At 56.8% G+C, this 17,408-nt stretch overlaps 2 protein-coding genes across 2 annotated transcripts in view; both read left to right on the top strand.

Annotated features, from left to right (window-relative positions):
* Nucleotides 1–7,218, top strand: part of LOC125637840 (uncharacterized) — a 29,019-nt gene extending 21,801 nt beyond the window's left edge. The window contains exons 12-13 of the mRNA XM_075129055.1: nt 2,056–2,154; nt 4,168–7,218. Coding sequence (XP_074985156.1) covers nt 2,056–2,154; nt 4,168–4,898 — 830 coding nt within the window. The 3' untranslated portion in view covers nt 4,899–7,218. The remainder of the gene's footprint in view (nt 1–2,055; nt 2,155–4,167) is intronic.
* A 5,789-nt stretch (nt 7,219–13,007) lies between these two features.
* Nucleotides 13,008–17,315, top strand: LOC125637839 (cardiotrophin-2-like). Its single transcript, XM_048852875.2, has 3 exons — nt 13,008–13,023; nt 13,930–14,066; nt 15,374–17,315. Exons 1-3 carry the CDS (start codon nt 13,008–13,010, stop codon nt 15,830–15,832), a joined length of 612 nt encoding a protein of 203 aa, XP_048708832.1. The 3' UTR covers nt 15,833–17,315.
* Nucleotides 17,316–17,408: the final 93 nt, after the last annotated feature.

The following is a 17,408-nucleotide window of genomic DNA, read 5'->3' as shown; positions in this document are numbered from 1 at the left end:
AAATGGGGGGGAAAAAACATTTTAAACAACGAACAATTTTCCACTCAGAAAACGTTCATGGAAAAAAATTTCATTGTTTTTTTTTTTTTTTTAATTCTGCGATTTTCAAAAAAGTGGCAAATTATTTTTTTCCCCAACTTTCCTTTTTTCTATTTCTTCCCCTTTTTGTGCAGCAAAAGGGGAGGGGACAAGGGAAAAACCCCAAAGTATGGAGAAGTGAACGTTTCACAATTGCATGCAGTGTTGTAGCTAGGTCAAAGAAGACCTGAAGAAGAGCCCTGTGTGGCTCTGAGCTTGTCTCTCTCCCCAGCAGAAGCTGGTCCAGTAAAAGACACCGTCTCATTTTGTAATTGGAAAGGTTAATGGAAATTGAAAACACCTCTTTTTTGTTTCAAACAAAACTGAAAACATTTAAATGGCATCAGGTTTTCAAGTTTCCTGTCCAACCCCTTTGTCTGTGGAAAATTGAAAAAGGTGGGGAAAAAAAGGAAAAGTTTAGCAAATGAACATTTTCAACCCCAAAAAGGTGCACGGAAAATGTGTGGGTTGAAAAAAAGCGCTCTTTAAAAAACAAAAAGTGGAAAATTAAAAGATCTGCGCTGGTTTTCAAGTTTCTTTTCTCCAGTTCCTCCCCCTTTGCTGTGGCAAAACAAATGAAAGGGAAAATCCCTCAAATTTTAAAAAAACAACGTTTCAAAATTGATTAATTTTTTAAAAAATTTGGTGGGTTTTTTTTGTGATTAATTTAGAAAATGACATGGGTTTTCTAGTTTCCTCCCTCATCCTCCACTTCCTCCCCTTTTATCTGCAGTAAAATAAGAGGGGAAATGGGAAAATACCAAAGAATCCTCATGGAAAATTTTAAGTTTAAAAAAAAATAGCCCCCCTTTTTTTAAAACAAAAGTAAATGGAGTTGTTTTTTCAATTTCCATTTTTCTTTCCTTCTCTCCCCCTTTTATTGTAGAAAAATTAAAAAATGGGGAAAATACAAAAAAATCCTCAAAAATAAACATTTTCAAAACCATTATTTGGGGTTTTATTTTAAATAATCTTTTTGTAACGAAACAGGAAAAAAGAAAATGGATTTTTTTTTAAGTTTCCTTTCCCCTCATTTCTTCCCCTTTTTCTATCACAAAGGGGGAGTGGGGTGCCCAAATATTTATTCATTCATATTCTATTCACCTCTGTTACAATTAGTGTATAACAAAAGTCAAAAAAATGCATTTTCCCTTTATTGTTTTGGCTTTGTATAATATAATATAATTATAATGAATTAATAGGAAGGATTCAGGTTCTATCATTAAATGTTGATTTTCCCCTACACACAAACCAACAAAAAAAGTTTCCATTGATAATAATCGAAATTTACAAATAGGCAACATAAGACTTCACAGGCAAAATCCAGACTTTTGAATGAGTGGCTGTTTAGTTTGGATATTTTGACATATGACATTGACAATTTATGTTTAGCAAACATAAAGCTTTAACTTTTTGAGTTGCAGCATCGACTGTCTGACTTCCCCCACCCAATCATTCCCCATAACTGTGAAAACTGGGGGGGATGCTTTAAACCCCTAATTTTGCACAGTTGTGAAAATTGCAATTGATAAAAATCTAAAAAAAGTTTAAAAATAAACATTGACAGTGTCAAAATCATAAAAAAAAAATTCTCCCAAGCCATATTATATTATATTACATTTATTTTATATTCATTATATTATATTATTACCTTGTTTCCTGCCACTCCCCTATTCGGGGTCAGTGACTCTTACTACAATAGAATATAAGTATAATATAGTAGCAAATGTTTTGATTATTAAGTAATAGTGAAAACATTTTGCGTGTATTGTATTGTGTTATATTATATTACGATAATAAGAATATAGTTAAAATGAAATATTTTGACTGCATGCGGACATCCCCGCATGTGTCCTACCATGGATTTTGGTGCATGGAGAGGCCACTGCTTCTTCCATTGTCCTAAACGAGCTCCATGAACGTTCAGAGTGGGCTTTGATGAATAGATAACAACCTGCTTTCCCCCCCCGCTGGCAGGATTTCCCGTTCCCAAACCGGCTGTGATCTCCTGGATGGAGCGCGAGGAGGAGCCATGCGACCCAGATCTCCAGGGCTCCGAGGAACAGGAGATCCCAGGTAAGGAATGAGTGACACCAGCTTGGAGACTATCCAGGAGTGAAGGGAAAAGCTGGGATCCCAGCAAAGCTGCCCAGAGCCCCCCTCAGTTCTTTCTCATCTTCTCCAGCGGGTGTCCTGTCATCATGGCAGGCGTCACTTCCGGCTTCCATCTGCCCTGCCTGACCCTGGCTGGACCCCTCGCCTCCCCCAGCCTTTCTCTGAGGGCTCCGTGGGCCATTGGGGCAGAGCTGACCCCTTCTCTCCCCTTGGGACAAGAGACTCAGACCCCAGGGTGATGGGTAATTTACATAGATGGGTGTTTATGGGGATGGAGAACGGGATAGATGGAGATGTGGGGATGAAGGAGGGATGTGTCTGGGGATAGTTTTGTATGGAGATGGATGGTTATGCATTTGGACGGATGCCTGTATGAGTGTATGGGGATGGATGGAGGAGGGGTGTGTGAGGGGATGGAGGGGGTGTATGGGGATGGATGGAGGGATGGAGGGGTGGGTGTGTATGGGGAGGGATGGAGGGGTGGGTGTGTTTTTATGGGGAGGGATGGAGGGATGGGTGGGTGGGTGTTAGTGGGGATGGAGGGATGGATGAGTAGGTGGGTGTTTATGGGGATGGATGAGTGGGTGGGTGTTTATGTGGAGGGATGGATGGGTGGGTGTTTATGGGGGGGATGGATAGAGGGATGGGTGGGTGTTTATGGGAATGGATGGAGGGATGGGTGGGTGTGTTTTTATGGGGATGGATAGAGAGGTGGGTGGGTGGGTGTTTATGGGGATGGATGAGTGGGTGGGTGTTTATGGGGAGGGATGTGTGGGTGGGTGGGTGTTTATGGGGTGGAGGGATGGGGTGGGTGTTTATGGGGATGGATGGAGGGATGGATGGATGGGTGTGTGTTTATGGGGTGGCTCGATGGCGGGATGGGTGGGTGTTTATGGGAATGGATGGAGGAATGGATGGGTGGGTGTGTTTTTATTGGGATGGATAGAGAGATGGATGGGTGGGTGGCTGTTTATGGGGATGAAGGGGTGGGTGGGTGTTTGTGGGGATGGAGGGATGGATGAGTGGGTGGGTGTTTATGGGGTGGCTCGATGGAGGGATGGGTGGGTGTTTATGGGAATGGATGGAGGGATGGGTGGGTGTGTTTTTATGGGGATGGATAGAGAGGTGGGTGGGTGAGTGTTTATGGGGAGGGATGAGTGGGTGGGTGTTTATGGGGAGGGATGGAGGGACAGATGGGTGGCTGGGTGGGTTTTTATGGGGAGGGATGGAGGGAAGAAAGCATGTTTATGGGGTGGATCGATGGAGGGATGGGTGGGTGTTTATGGGGTGGAGGGATGGGGGTGGGTGTTTATGGGGATGGATGGAGGGATGGATGGGTGGGTGTTTATGGGGGGGATGGATGGAGGGATGGATGGGAGGGTGGGTGTTTATGGGGGGGATGGATGGAGGGATGGATGGGTGTTTATAGGAATGGATGGAGGAATGGATGGGTGGGTGTGTTTTTATGGGGATGGATGGGTGGGTGGGTGTTTATGGGGGGGATGGATGGAGGGATGGATGGGTGGGTGTTTATGGGGGGGATGGATGGAGGGATGGATGGGTGGGTGTGTTTTTATGGGGATGGATAGAGAGGTGGGTGGGTGGGTGTTTGTGGGGATGGAGGGATGGGTGGGTGTTTGTGGGGATGGAGGGATGGATGAGTAGGTGGGTGTTTATGTGGAGGGATGGATGGGTGGGTGTTTATGGGGTGGCTCGATGGAGGGGTGGGTGTTTATGGGAATGGATGGAGGGATGGATGGGTGGGTGTGTTTTTATGGGGATGGATAGAGAGGTGGGTGGGTGGGTGTTTATGGGGAGGGATGTGTGGGTGGGTGGGTGTTTCTGGGGAGAGACAGATAGTTGCGGGGAGTCTTGCCCCTCAGTCTCAGCCCTCTCCCCGTGCCCGGTGTTGGTGGGAAGCCCCTCTCCGGCGTGGGAGCGAGCCCTGCTGGCACTCTGCTGCCTCTCTCCCAGCAGGTGACGGGACGGCGAGCGACAACGAGGAAGAGGAGGTGGCCGAGCCTCCCCGGCAGGAGGAAGAGCCTCCAGGGCCGGAAGCCCCCAACCGCCCCGACTGGGCCGAAGCCTGCGAGAGCTTGTGCCGGCCCCCGCAGCGGGGGGGCCGCTGGGGCCCGTACGCCCGGCGGCGGCGGGTCAGCACCAGCCCCCGGGCCGAACCTCGCTTCTTCGACTGCCCCGACTGCGGGAAACGCTTCACGCTCAGCTCCCACCTCATCCGGCACCAGCGGGTGCACACCGGCGAGCGCCCCTTCGCCTGCGGGGTGTGCGGGAAGAGCTTCTCGCAGCGCTCGGACCTGGGCCGCCACCAGCGCACCCACACGGGCGAGAAACTCTACCGCTGCACCCAGTGCCAGAAGAGCTTCAGCGAGAGCTCCCACCTCATCCGCCACCAGATCATCCACTCCGGCGAGAAGCCCTTCAAGTGCAACGTCTGCGGCAAGAGCTATGGCGACAGCTCCTACCTGGCCGTCCACCAGCGGGCCCACACCGGCGCCCGCCCCTACCGCTGCCCCCTCTGCGGCAAAAGCTTCGGACGCAGCTCCACCCTCATCCGCCACCAGCGCGTCCACGCGGGCGACGGGACGCCCCCGGAGGGCCAGCCCGCCCTGCCCGGGCCCCCGCCGGCCCCGCGGCCCAACGCCCGCCACCTCCGGATAGTGGGGTGGCAGTGGGGCGTGGAGTGAAGGGGGCGGGGTGGGGGGGGGCTGGGGAGCGGTCGGTCGCTGTTGGGGGGGTTGGTTGCCACGGTGGCTACGGAGGGGATCAGTGCGTGCGTTACCCTGGTGATTGGTCACTGTGGAGGGGATTGGTGGGTTGGTTGCCATGGTGGTTGGTAACTAGGGAGGAGATTGGTAGGTTGGTTACCGCAGTGGTTGGTCACTACGGAGGGGATTGGTGGGTTGGTTGCCATGGTGGTTGGTAACTAGGGAGAAGATTGGTAGGTTGGTTACCGCAGTGGTTGGTCACTACGGAGGGGATTGGTGGGTTGGTTGCCATGGTGGTTGGTAACTAGGGAGGGGATTGGTGGGTTGGTTACCGCAGTGGTTGGTCACTACGGAGGGGATTGGTGGGTTGGTTGCCATGGTGGTTGGTAACTAGGGAGGAGATTGGTGGGTTGGTTACCGCAGTGGTTGGTCACTACGGAGGGGATTGGTGGGTTGGTTGCCATGGTGGTTGGTAACTAGGGAGGAGATTGGTGGGTTGGTTACCGCAGTGGTTGGTCACTACGGAGGGGATTGGTGGGTTGGTTGCCATGGTGGTTGGTAACTAGGGAGGAGATTGGTAGGTTGGTTACCGCAGTGGTTGGTCACTACGGAGGGGATTGGTGGGTTGGTTGCCATGGGGTGGCTGGTAACTAGGGAGCAGATTGGTGGGTTGGTCACCGCGGTGGTTGATCGCTAGGGAGGGGATTGGTGGGTTGGTTACTGCAGTGATTAGTCACTAGGGTGGGGCTTGGTAGTGCAGTTACCATGCTGACTGACCACTAACAGCGATTGGTGGATTGGTTCCCATGGTGGTTAGTTGCTAGAGAGAGAATTGCTGATTTGGTTAGTAAGGATGATGGGTCACTCTTGAGAGAGGGAGGGGATTGGTGGTTTGATTACCAGGGTGATTGTTGCTAAGGCGTTGATTGGAGGTTCAGTTACTAGGGGCTACTGGTCACTCGGGAGCGACTGGATTGATGCTCTGTTTACTGGGTGTGAAATATTGTTCGGGGGCGGGGGGCGTTTGAGGTTTAAGGGATTAAATTTGGGTGACGGGGGACAGATTTTGGTACTCCCCAAACCTTTGTAGCATTTAATGATGGTGCCCAGGGGGTTCATACCCAGGAACCCCCCTCATCCCAGCTCACCAGGAATCCCAACCAACACCACTGCCCACTTCCTAGTGCCCAAGTCATGGGGCACCCCATTCCTTCAGATCTCCCCATCTCTGGGCCTCTGCTTGGTTCAGAGGGGAGGGAGGTGGATTGACAGCCTCGTGACATGGGGGGCGCATGAGGCAGGATAGACTGACGCCCCCTCATTCGGGGCAGCGTTCACAGCATTCGCCGATTTCAGAACCAGCTGCCAGGACAGAACAGGAACAGAGGTTTCATCAGGGAGACGGGGCTGTCAGGCGCCCCGGGTGAATCCTGTCCCTGGAGCACTGAGACACCGCGGACTCCACATGGCAACGGGGAAATGGATGAGAACAAATATCTTCCTCTTAGAGAGTCAATGGGGCAGATCCCCAGCTGGGGTCACTCGGCCGTAGCTCCATTAAGGTCAATGGGGCCAGATCCCCAGCTGGGGTCACTCGGCCGTAGCTCCATTGAGGTCAGTGGGGCCAGATCCCCAGCGGGGGTCACTCGGCCGTAGCTCCATTGAGGTCAATGGGGCCAGATCCCCAGCTGGGGTCACTCGGCCGTAGCTCCATTAAGGTCAATGGGGCCAGATCCCCAGCGGGGGTCACTCGGCCGTAGCTCCATTGAGGTCAATGGGGCCAGATCCCCAGCGGGGGTCACTCGGCCGTAGCTCCAGTGGGGTCAATGGGGCCAGACCCCCAGCTGGGGTCACTCGGCCGTAGCTCCAGTGGGGTCAGTGACACCCGCTGAGGGTCTGGCCCCATTGAGCCCAGTGGAGCCAGAGCCGAGTGACCCCAGCTGGGGGTCTGGCCCCAATCGGCCATGACTCCAGTGGGGTCAAGGGACCAGATCTCCAAGAGGTGTCACTCTGCCGTCGCTGTCTCGGCGTCAAGGCTGGTCGGCAGCTGGCCATGGATCCTGGAAGTTCTCAGATCTTGTGATACTATAACATGACTGACCTTTATATTTATTGACGGTTCCCGTCCCCCTCCCCACAGCGTGCCCTAGGTTTGTCGAACTTAGATTGTAAGCTTACTGGGGCAGGAACCTTCCTTTTTTTTTTTTTTTTTTTTTTTAGACCTCTGTACGAGCACCGTGCAAAGCCGCGGGGCTGCAGAAATGTTTAATAATAATAATAAAAACCTAACGAGGAGTCATCTCAAAGCACTTCCGTGGCCGCGCCGATCTACAGCCAGGCCTACGGTCCACAGACCGGGATTGGGGCCGGCCCGTCGATGGATCCTCGGTGGTTTGGAGAACCTGGTTTCTACGGTGTCTGTTGCTGATATGCAATCCCGGGGTGGGTAGCCATGTTCCTTTGTTGGGTCATGAGCCGGGACTGGACCTGCCGACGGGAAAGCATGAGCCTTTGCTCATTGAGCGATAGGATCAGACGCTGTTGCCTGACGGCAGGGCCCATCACTACAGAGAGGCATGCAGTGTCATTGTGGTCGCTTATCCCATTCCTCCCCTCCCCGAGCTGGCCAGTCCCCCGAAACCTGGAGTTAGATTAGTGCTGGTGCCCCCTAGAGGGGAGAGGCCCCATGTCCCCATTCCGCACCCCCTTGAGCCAGCCAGTCCTCTGTCCTGGGGCAGGATGGGAGCCAGCGGCCCCTGGAGGGGAAAGGCCCCGTCTCCCATTCCCCACCCCCCTGAGCCAGCCAGTCCCCTGCCCTGGGGCGGGATCAGAGTCAGCACCCCCTAGAGGGGAAAGACCCCGTGTCCCATTCCCCACCCTGGGTAGCTGCAGTAACCAGAGGTATTTCTGCCTTGAGCTGAGGATGACCAGTCCAGTAGAGGGTCAGGGGTGCGAGGGGATTGTCATTGTGCCATGTGGCCAGGAGGTGGCAGTGCAGACACCCATAGGCCGGAGCACTAGGCCAATCCCCTGCGCTCATCCCTTTGGGGTGAGCGGTTCGCGATGGACCCCGAGAGGTGACTCCAGAAGAGCTGGGAGCCAGGACTCCTGAGTTCTAGCCTAGCGCTGGGAGGGGATTGCTCTGAGGGCATGTCTGTGAGGCAGTCTAATTTATTAATACAGCAGGGGGAACTGAGGCAGGGACAGAGGGGCACAGAAAGAACCCAGGAGTCCAGACTCCCTGCTCTAACCTACCAGGTCCTCCAGAGCCAGGGAGAGAACCCAGGAGTCCTGGCTCCCAGCCATGTAAGTAGTTAGTTCACGGAGTGAAATGGAAAGTAGGAGCTGGATAGCACGGCAGACTAACAGCCTCCCAGTCTGCCTACCAGGTGCTTTCCCATCCGGTGCCCAGCTGGCGTCTTGGACACCGGCCTCCATCCGCCATCTGGGGCTGGATTCCTGGAAAGAATAAACCGTGACTGATTCCAGTTAGACCAGTTCCACCAGATGGCGTGCCTGCCCAACAGCGCCCCCTACGGGGAAAGGCCCCGTCTCCCATTCCCCATCCCGCTGAGCCAGCCAGCCCCCTGCCCTGGGGCCAGATCGGAGCCAGCGCCCCCTAGAGGGGAAAGGCCCCGTCTCCCATTCCCCATCCCGCTGAGCCAGTCAGCCACCTGCCCTGGGGACAGATCGGAGCCAGCGCCCCCTAGAGGGGAAAGGCCCCGTCTATTCCCCATCCCGCTGAGCCAGCCAGCCACCTGCCCTGGGGCCAGATCGGAGCCAGCGCCCCCTAGAGGGGAAAGGCCCTGTCTCCCATTCCCCATCCCGCTGAGCCAGTCAGCCACCTGCCCTGGGGACAGATCGGAGCCAGCGCCCCCTAGAGGGGAAAGGCCCCGTCTATTCCCCATCCCGCTGAGCCAGCCAGCCACCTGCCCTGGGGCCAGATCGGAGCCAGCGCCCCCTAGAGGGGAAAGGCCCCGTCTCCCATTCCCCATCCCGCTGAGCCAGCCAGCCCCCTGCCCTGGGGCCAGATCGGAGCCAGCGCCCCCTAGAGGGGAAAGGCCCCGTCTCCCATTCCCCATCCTGCTGAGCCAGTCAGCCCCCTGCCCTGGGGCCAGATCGGAGCCAGCGCCCCCTAGAGGGGAAAGGCCCCATCTCCTATTCCCCATCCTGCTGAGCCAGTCAGTCCCCTGCCCTGGGGCCAGATCGGAGCCAGCGCCCCCTAGAGGGGAAAGGCCCCATCTATTCCCCATCCTGCTGAGCCAGCCAGCCCCCTGCCCTGGGGCCAGATCGGAGCCAGCGCCCCCTAGAGGGGAAAGGCCCCATCTATTCCCCATCCTGCTGAGCCAGCCAGCCACCTGCCCTGGGGACAGATCGGAGCCAGCGCCCCCTAGAGGGGAAAGGCCCCGTCTATTCCCCATCCCGCTGAGCCAGCCAGCCACCTGCCCTGGGGCCAGATCGGAGCCAGCGCCCCCTAGAGGGGAAAGGCCCCGTCTCCCATTCCCCATCCCGCTGAGCCAGCCAGCCACCTGCCCTGGGGCCAGATCGGAGCCAGCGCCCCCTAGAGGGGAAAGGCCCCGTCTCCCATTCCCCATCCCGCTGAGCCAGCCAGCCCCCTGCCCTGGGGCCAGATCGGAGCCAGCGCCCCCTAGAGGGGAAAGGCCCCGTCTCCCATTCCCCATCCTGCTGAGCCAGTCAGCCCCCTGCCCTGGGGCCAGATCGGAGCCAGCGCCCCCTAGAGGGGAAAGGCCCCATCTCCTATTCCCCATCCTGCTGAGCCAGTCAGCCACCTGCCCTGGGGCCAGATCGGAGCCAGCGCCCCCTAGAGGGGAAAGGCCCCATCTCCTATTCCCCATCCTGCTGAGCCAGTCAGTCCCCTGCCCTGGGGCCAGATCGGAGCCAGCGCCCCCTAGAGGGGAAAGGCCCCATCTATTCCCCATCCTGCTGAGCCAGCCAGCCCCCTGCCCTGGGGCCAGATCGGAGCCAGCGCCCCCTAGAGGGGAAAGGCCCCGTCTCCCATTCCCCATCCTGCTGAGCCAGCCAGCCCCCTGCCCTGGGGCCAGATCGGAGCCAGCGCCCCCTAGAGGGGAAAGGCCTCTCCCTTTTTTCTCCCTGACCACCGCAGATTCTCTTCCCAGGATCTGGGGCTCCTTTCATGCCCCGTTGTGTTTCCATTCCCCACCAAGGCAGAGTTACAAAAAGGAAATTATCTAGAATAAATAAAGGCGAAGGGCAAGGGATGGGGAAAGTGAGGGGACTCTTAGCAGGTGCTAAATTCCAGGCAGAGAGGAAGGGAGCCGAGTGGCCGGGTGTTAGCAGGGCTGTATTGTTTGATTATACCCCGTCATGAAACACTTTAGGATTTCCGGCTAGACCCTGGGAAAGTCTCTCTTTCCTCTCGTTGACCATCTAAACCCTCCCGACTCGCCCGTTTGTAGGTGACGCGCATTCTGTCGACTCTCAGCCCGTGCCCAAAATTGTAGCAGCTGTGGACAAAACTTGGGCAGATCGTTGGTTTTGGTATTGGGAATGGAACCCAGGAGTCCTGACTCCCAGCTCCGACTGCTAGACCCCACTCCCCATCCAGCACTGGAGATCAAACCCAGGAGTCCTGAGTCCCAGCCCCTCTGCTCTAATCACAAGACCCCACCCCCCTACTGGAGCCAGAGATGGAACCCAGAGATTCACAGCCCCCCCTGCTCTGACCCACTAGACCCCACTCCCCTCCCAGAGCTGGGGCTAGAACCCAGGAGTCCTGGCTCCCAGCCCCTCCTGCTTTCAGCTGCCACAGTTTCCCCATCAGTGTGGGAGTGTGTGGCAGGGAAGGAAATAATTCTGTTTTTGATGTCAGTGGGGGGTCTGTGACGGGGTGTGGGGAAGACTGGAAAGTGACCAATATGCAAATGATAGGACGAGACCAGGATGTCTTGGGGCTTTCAATCCTGGGCATGGGAGTGTCCTCACTCTGACTGGAAATCATCCACCAGTCAGAGGAAACCACCATGCCTGGGGTGGTGAAGGATTTACCCCTCTGAGCCTTCACAGGCATATACGTGCCTCATTTCCTCTCCTCACCATGAGCAAAAAAATCGTGGGTCATATCGACCCCAGTAAGGTCGGGGGGCTACCAGGCCAGAGGTCTGCGTTTGTGAGAAGAATAGAACTGGTGCTGGAAATAAACTATCTCACATATAAAGGTGACTCTTGGGTTTCTTATTTGTTCTGCTGGGGCCTCTCAATCCTGACCCACAGCTCTCTCCACTCTAACCTACTAGGCCAGGGTGGGCAAACTTTTTTGGCCAGAGGGACACATCGGGGTGGGGAAGTTGCATGCAGGGCCTTGAATGTAGGGTTGGGGCAGAGGGCTGGGGTGTGGGAGGGGGGTATGGTGTGCAGGAAGGGGCTCAGGGCAACGGGTTGGGGCAGAGAAGGGGTGTGGGGTGTACAAGGGGACTCGGGGAAGGGGGGTTGGGGTGCAGGAGGGGGTGCAGAGTGCGGGAGGGGGCTCAGGGCAGGGGTTGGGGGTGCCCGGTGGCACTTACCTGGAGCAGCTCCGGCGTGGCATCAGTCAGCACCAAACCCCTGGGGTAGAGGGGGCAGAGGGCTCCGCACACTGCCCTCGCCTGTGGGTACCTCCCCTGAAGCTCCCATTGGCCATGGTTCCCTGTTCCCAGCCAATAGGAGCTGCGGGGGGGGGGGCGGGCCTGTGTGCCTGCAGGCGAGGGCAGTGCACAGAGCCCTCTCCCCCCCGTCCCCCCAGGGGCCACAGAGACATGTTGCCAACCGCTTCTGGGAGCGGTGCAGGGCCCACGGGACCACAGGGGTGACAATCCCACGGGCCGGATCCAAAGCCCTGACGGGGCCATAGTTTGCCAACCCCTGTACTAGGCCCTACTCCACTCCCAAAGCCAGGAATAGAACCCAAGAGTCCTGGCTCCCAGCCCCCCCTGCTCTAACCCACTAGACCCCATGCCCCTCCCAGAGCCCGGGCTAGAACCCAGGAGTCCTGGCTCCCACCCCCTCTCCTCTGCTGGATTCTTTCCTGCTCCCCCGGTTGCTTTGTGGCTGGAAACCCAATCTGGCGAGGACGTGCAGAGATGCCAGTTGCCGTTGGCTGGCACAGCCTGGGCACCTATTATGCCTGTCACAATGGGACCCCTCCCTGTGCTCCCCCCCCCCCCAGCTCTCACCGCTTCTCATCCCACATTACTGCCTTGAGGGAAGGGTCCTGGCCGCCGGTGCCCCCTTGTGGGGTGGGTCGAGCCCTCCACTTGCATCTGCCCTGGGGGCACCGTGCCCAAGGCTGGCCGAGGGGGCTGTGGGTCCTGGGGCAATCTGGGGGAGGGGCATCTAGGAATGGGAGGAGGGGTGGAATGAAGAAGGGGGATTGTTGGAGTGGGGCTGGGGATGCAAAGCCAGAGGACCGGGGGAAGGGACAGAGAAGGAGGAAGAATCTGCAGGGTTAGCTCCCCCGCCCCCGTCCCACCCCATGTGGCTTTGGGACTTTCAGGGTGGGGTGTGTCTATCCCCCAGACACAGTCTCACTTTCCCATTCCTTCCTTCCTTCCCTCGCACGAAACAGAGCCATTTCGCAATCCCAACCCACACACCTGCAATTTCTCCCCTCCCACCCCCACGACTCCCTGCCCCATGCCGCACCCTGCCCCATTCCCCTCTCCCTTCCTGGAAACAGAGTCCAGGAAAGCCAGATGCCTTCCCCGCTCCCACCCTGCTCTTGGCAGGAGACGTGTGCCCTCGTGGGGGGGGGGTGGAACAGGGCCCGGCCTGCCTATAAAGCAGCCACATCCCCTAGGGCTCAGGTAGCAGACGAGACCTGGCCCCAGAGCAGCCCCTGGGAAGCTCCCAGCACAGACAGAGAATTCAGTGGGGCGGGTGCTGGGATCAACCACTAGGTGGCAAGAAGCGGAGGTGCTGGGACTGGCCACTAAGGGGCAACAGGAGACAGTGCCGGGATTAGCCACTAGGGGGCAAGAAGAGGCAGTGCCAGGATCAGCCACTAGGAGGCAAAGGAAATAATTTGGGGGGCCACACCCCTGTTGGCACCCTCTGGATGCCAGGGCTCCAGATATGCCTTCCACTCTAGGTAAGTGCCCCTGCACCAGGCCCCTGGGGCAGATTTAACTGAGCTTCGAGCCCCTCTGCTCTAACCAACTACACCCCACTCCTTTTCCAAAGCTGGGGATGGAACCCAGGAGTCCTGGCTCCTAGCTCCCCCTGCTCTAACCCACTAGACCCCACTCTCTTTCCAGAGCCAGGGATGGAACCCAGGAGTCCTGGCTCCCAGCCTGCCCCGCTCTAACCCACTAGATCCCATTCCCCTCCCAGAGGGTAATATACAATGCACAATCTCCAATCCGGACAGGTGTGGAAATCCGGTTCTGGATTTAGTTCCTCCCCGTCAATCTGTCCATTGACAGCTGCAGGGGCCCAGCTGGGGGAGTCACAGGGAAATCCCGGAGTGGAGTTTGGCTCAGCACTGGATTGGGGACCCAGAATGCAGACTAAATAGCAGAGTGGCCAGATAGGGGTTCCATCAGGGGGCAGCAGGCTGGTATAGCCCAGAGCTAGGGGCAGGTGGAAGAGGCTTCTGGGGGAGGGGCCTCTCATAGTCCAGGGCAGAGGGACGGTGGGGGTGGTGGGATCCCAGCAGAGGATGAAGTGGCTGCCATGACCCAGAGCAGAGGGATGGTGGGGGTGGTGGGATCCCAGCAGAGGACGAAGTGGCCACCGTAGCTAAGAGCAGAGGGATGGTGGGGGTGGTGGGATCCCAGCTGAGGAAGAAGTGGCTGCCATGACCCAGAGCAGAGGGATGGTGGGGGTGGTGGGATCCCAGCAGAGGACGAAGTGGCTGCCATGACCCAGAGCAGAGGGATGGTGGGAGAGGTGGGATCCCAGCAGAAGCATGTCTCAGGCTGAGGGAGGGTGCTGTGACAGGCCAGGCCAATGGCTGACTCCCCTACTAAGCCTCTCCTCCATGCTACTCTTGCAGCCCAGAATCTGCTTGTGTCCCTGGTCCTGGTCCAGCTGGCCCGTCCCGACCGCACTCCCAGTGCTACTACCATCTCTCAGACCTACAACCTGGCCCGACTGCTGCAGGCCAACACCACGAAGCTGCTCAACATCTACGTGAGTGCTGGGCCCCCAGGGGAGGGGGCTCGGAGGCCTCTAGGGCCATTCATGGGTAAGGCTGCGTGTCTGTCGTGGAGGTCATGGAGTGCAGGAGCAGTTTGGGGGTGGGAGGGGGCTCAGGGTTGGGGGAGGGGGCTGGGGTGCAGGGCGGTGCTTATCTTGAGAGGGGGAGCTCCTTGGCTCCCACCGGCATGTCCCAGCAGCTCCTAGGAGGAGGGGCCAGGGGGCTCCACGCACTGCCCGCATTGATAAGCACCGCCCCTGCAGCTCCCATTGGCTGCCATTCCTGGCCAATAGGAGCTGCGGAACCGGCGCCTGTGACTGTAGCAACGCACAGAGCCCCCGGCCCTTCCACCGAGGAGCCGGGGAAGGGAGGCGGTCAGAGCCGGGGAAGGGAGCCTGCCAGCCCCGCCAACCCTCCCTCCCCCAGCACCAGCACCAGTGGGGGTCTTGGGCCACCCCTGCCCAGCACCCATGGCCCCCGGCCCTAGTTTTAGTTCGGGGTATATAGTAAAAGTCCTGGACAGGTCTCGGGCTGTGAATTTTTGTTTACTGCCTGTGACCTGTCCATGACTTTTACTAAAAAATACCCGTGACTAAAACGCAGCCTAATTCATGGGTCCGGAGGTCTGGGTTCGACTCTCTCTAGCCAGCACCCCTGGAGGGGGGATAGGCCCCCTGTCCCACTCCCCGCCCCCTGAGCCAGCCAGTTCCCTGCCCGGGGACGACACATATGCTTGATTTAATCCAGTCTCTTGGTGAATCCTCCAGTGGCCTTGACCTTCTGTCGAGAGCCTTCACCCCCTGACAACGCGGGGGGTGGGAGAGGTCATGTTTTGGCCGCCCCACCTGGGGCCCCTTGGCACCAACCCCAAGCTGGAAGACGCCAGCTCAGGAAGTCACGCCCAGCTGAGCACCCAGCCAGCACGCTCTCTGTAGCCTGGATTCCAGCCAGCAATTCCAGCGCTGGGGTGGTGGTGCCGGGTGGTGATGGGGTAAGGTCCGCGCCTCCCCCCTCCCAGCCCCATGGGAATCCCCACCAGAGGACCCAGCTCTCTCCCCCTCCCATTCTACCCTCTGCATGTCTATGCAGTCCCCGTTCCCAGGATGGGGAATTGGGGGGTGTCGAGGGAGGAGGTGGGGTCTCTGTGGGGAGGGAATGGGGAGATTTGAATCAATCTTGGGGTGGAGCTGGGGGAGGGGGACAGGAACTGAGGGTAGGATAGGAGTCGTGGCAGGTAAGCTACTGGGGGAGGGCAGCACATGCCCTGACCCCCCCTTTCTCTGTGTCTCCCCCCCAACAGCTGAACGCCCAGGGCTCCCCATTCAGTGATCCCGGTTTCAGCGCCCTGGGGCTACGGTGGGCAGGGGTGCCGGTGGCCTCCTTCCCGTTCCTGGCCTGGCGCACCATGGGCGACGCGGAGCGGCTGGCACAGAACTACGGGGCGTACGCCACCTTTGACGCCTTCCTCCAGCTGGTGTGGGATGACCAAGATGAGCTGTGCCCCGACTGCTCTGAGCTGCTGGCCATGCTGGGCACTGCCCGGGCCCGGACACGAGGTCTCCTGGCCAACCTGACCTCCATTATGGCTGCCATGGGCATCCCGGTGACCCTGGCCACAGACCCTTTGACCTCAGAGGCAGCCGGGGTGGGGGCATTTGAGAAGAAGTGCCGGGGCTACGTGGTATGCCGGGAGTTCCATGGCTGGGTCGACCGGACTGTGCGTGACTTCACCCTGCTCAAGGCCAAGTACCCGGCCTAGGAGGTGCCGCCACGCCAGGCACTGTCTGTGAGCATAGAGACCGGACCATACATTTCCTGTTGGCCTAGAGGATGCTTCCTGTTGGCTGGGCCAATGCACTTTCTGTTGACTTATAGACCGGGCCATGCACTTCCCATTGGCTGGGCCATGGATTGCCTGTGATCCTATAGACTGGGCCATGCACTTGCTGTTGGCCTAGTGGATAGCCAATGCACTTCCTGTTGGTCTATGGATTGGGTCATGCATTTCCTGTTGGCCTAGAGGATGGCCAATACACTTCCTGTTGGCCTATGGACTGGATCATGCATTTCCTGTTGGCCTAGAGGATGGCCAATACACTTCCTGTTGGCCTATGGACTGGGTCATGCACTTCCTGTTGGTGTAGAAGATGGTCAATACACTTCTTGTTGGCTTGACTATGCCCTTCCTGTTGGCCTCTGAAGTCCATGGCTTCAAGTCCTAGGCCACAAAATCCATTACGTGTGTGTAAAGAATATTAATGGATCACTTGATGATTCCCTGTTCTGTTCATTCCCTCTGGGACACCTGGCATTGGCCACTGTTGGAAGACAGGACACTGGGCTAGATGGACCTTTGGCTGACCCAGTCTGGCCGCTCTTATGTTCGAATATATATTTTAAAATCCCATCATATTTATGCCCAAAAGAAACATTTATCTGGATTATTTATATTATTTAACAGACACATGAACGTTGACTTGAGTTTCGGGCTTCTAATACTTTGGACACCTCTTGAGTCCTGGTCAAGACAAAATTACTGTCGGTTTACTGAAGGGAACCAAGAGAAATGTTCAAGGAGCACTTTATAAAGTGATGTGCGGTACCAAGGTGGGAATCCAAGCCAGTGCTAATATGCAGCTGCCTCTGGGGTGGGGCAGCTGGGGAACAGCTGCTCAGGAATGCCCATAAGGATGTTGCAAGCCCTAAAATCTGATGCCTTAGAAATCATGGTCAAGTCTTGCTACCTGTGGAATTTCCTTGAATACTGTATTAATTTATTGACTTTTGTGGATGTCGCTACTTGATTGTTACAATAAGCCTAGATGCTTCTACTGTCCAACACTTGTCTCTCTACAAGTTGTGTATCTGCTCAGGGCTGTTATTCCAGTGGTGGGTGCGTAGCAGCCCAGATAGAAAGAAGGTTGTCTACCTTAAAAACATGGGCTACTTCTGTCTGAGCTCAGGGGAACCTCCATTAGCAGTATGGGGAATATGAAACATAGTGGAGCAATTTTGATTCTAGCCGGTAGAGGGCCGTAGTCTTTCTCACACGCATACACAGAGAGACGCAAACACAGCCCCACTTCCCCCCATCAGGGGGCAGTGCTGGAATTCCTGTAAACTCTCCCATGTCTCTTTGTCTGCAATCGCGGCACGGGAATGTCGGTAAAGCTGGTTTCTTCGACACTCAATAAAAGCTCTGGTTTTTCTGAGATAACACGCTTGTGTTGGGATCTCTCCCCAGCTCTGGGAGGGGAGTGGAGGCTGGTGGGTTAGAGCAGGGGGGGCTGGGAGCCAGAACACACTCGTGCCCCCAAAAGCAAACTTCCCACACT

The sequence above is a fragment of the Caretta caretta genome, chromosome 6 (genome assembly GCF_965140235.1).
Source record: "Caretta caretta isolate rCarCar2 chromosome 6, rCarCar1.hap1, whole genome shotgun sequence".
Classification (NCBI taxonomy): Eukaryota; Metazoa; Chordata; order Testudines; family Cheloniidae; genus Caretta; species Caretta caretta.
This window is presented reverse-complemented; position numbering and strand designations above follow the sequence as displayed.

Bases quoted from the DNA above. Each gene is read 5' to 3' on its own strand.
- LOC125637839 (XM_048852875.2), top strand. The intron at 14,067-15,373 runs GTGAGTGCTGGG...CCCCCCCAACAG, and splicing joins CGAAGCTGCTCAACATCTAC to CTGAACGCCCAGGGCTCCCC.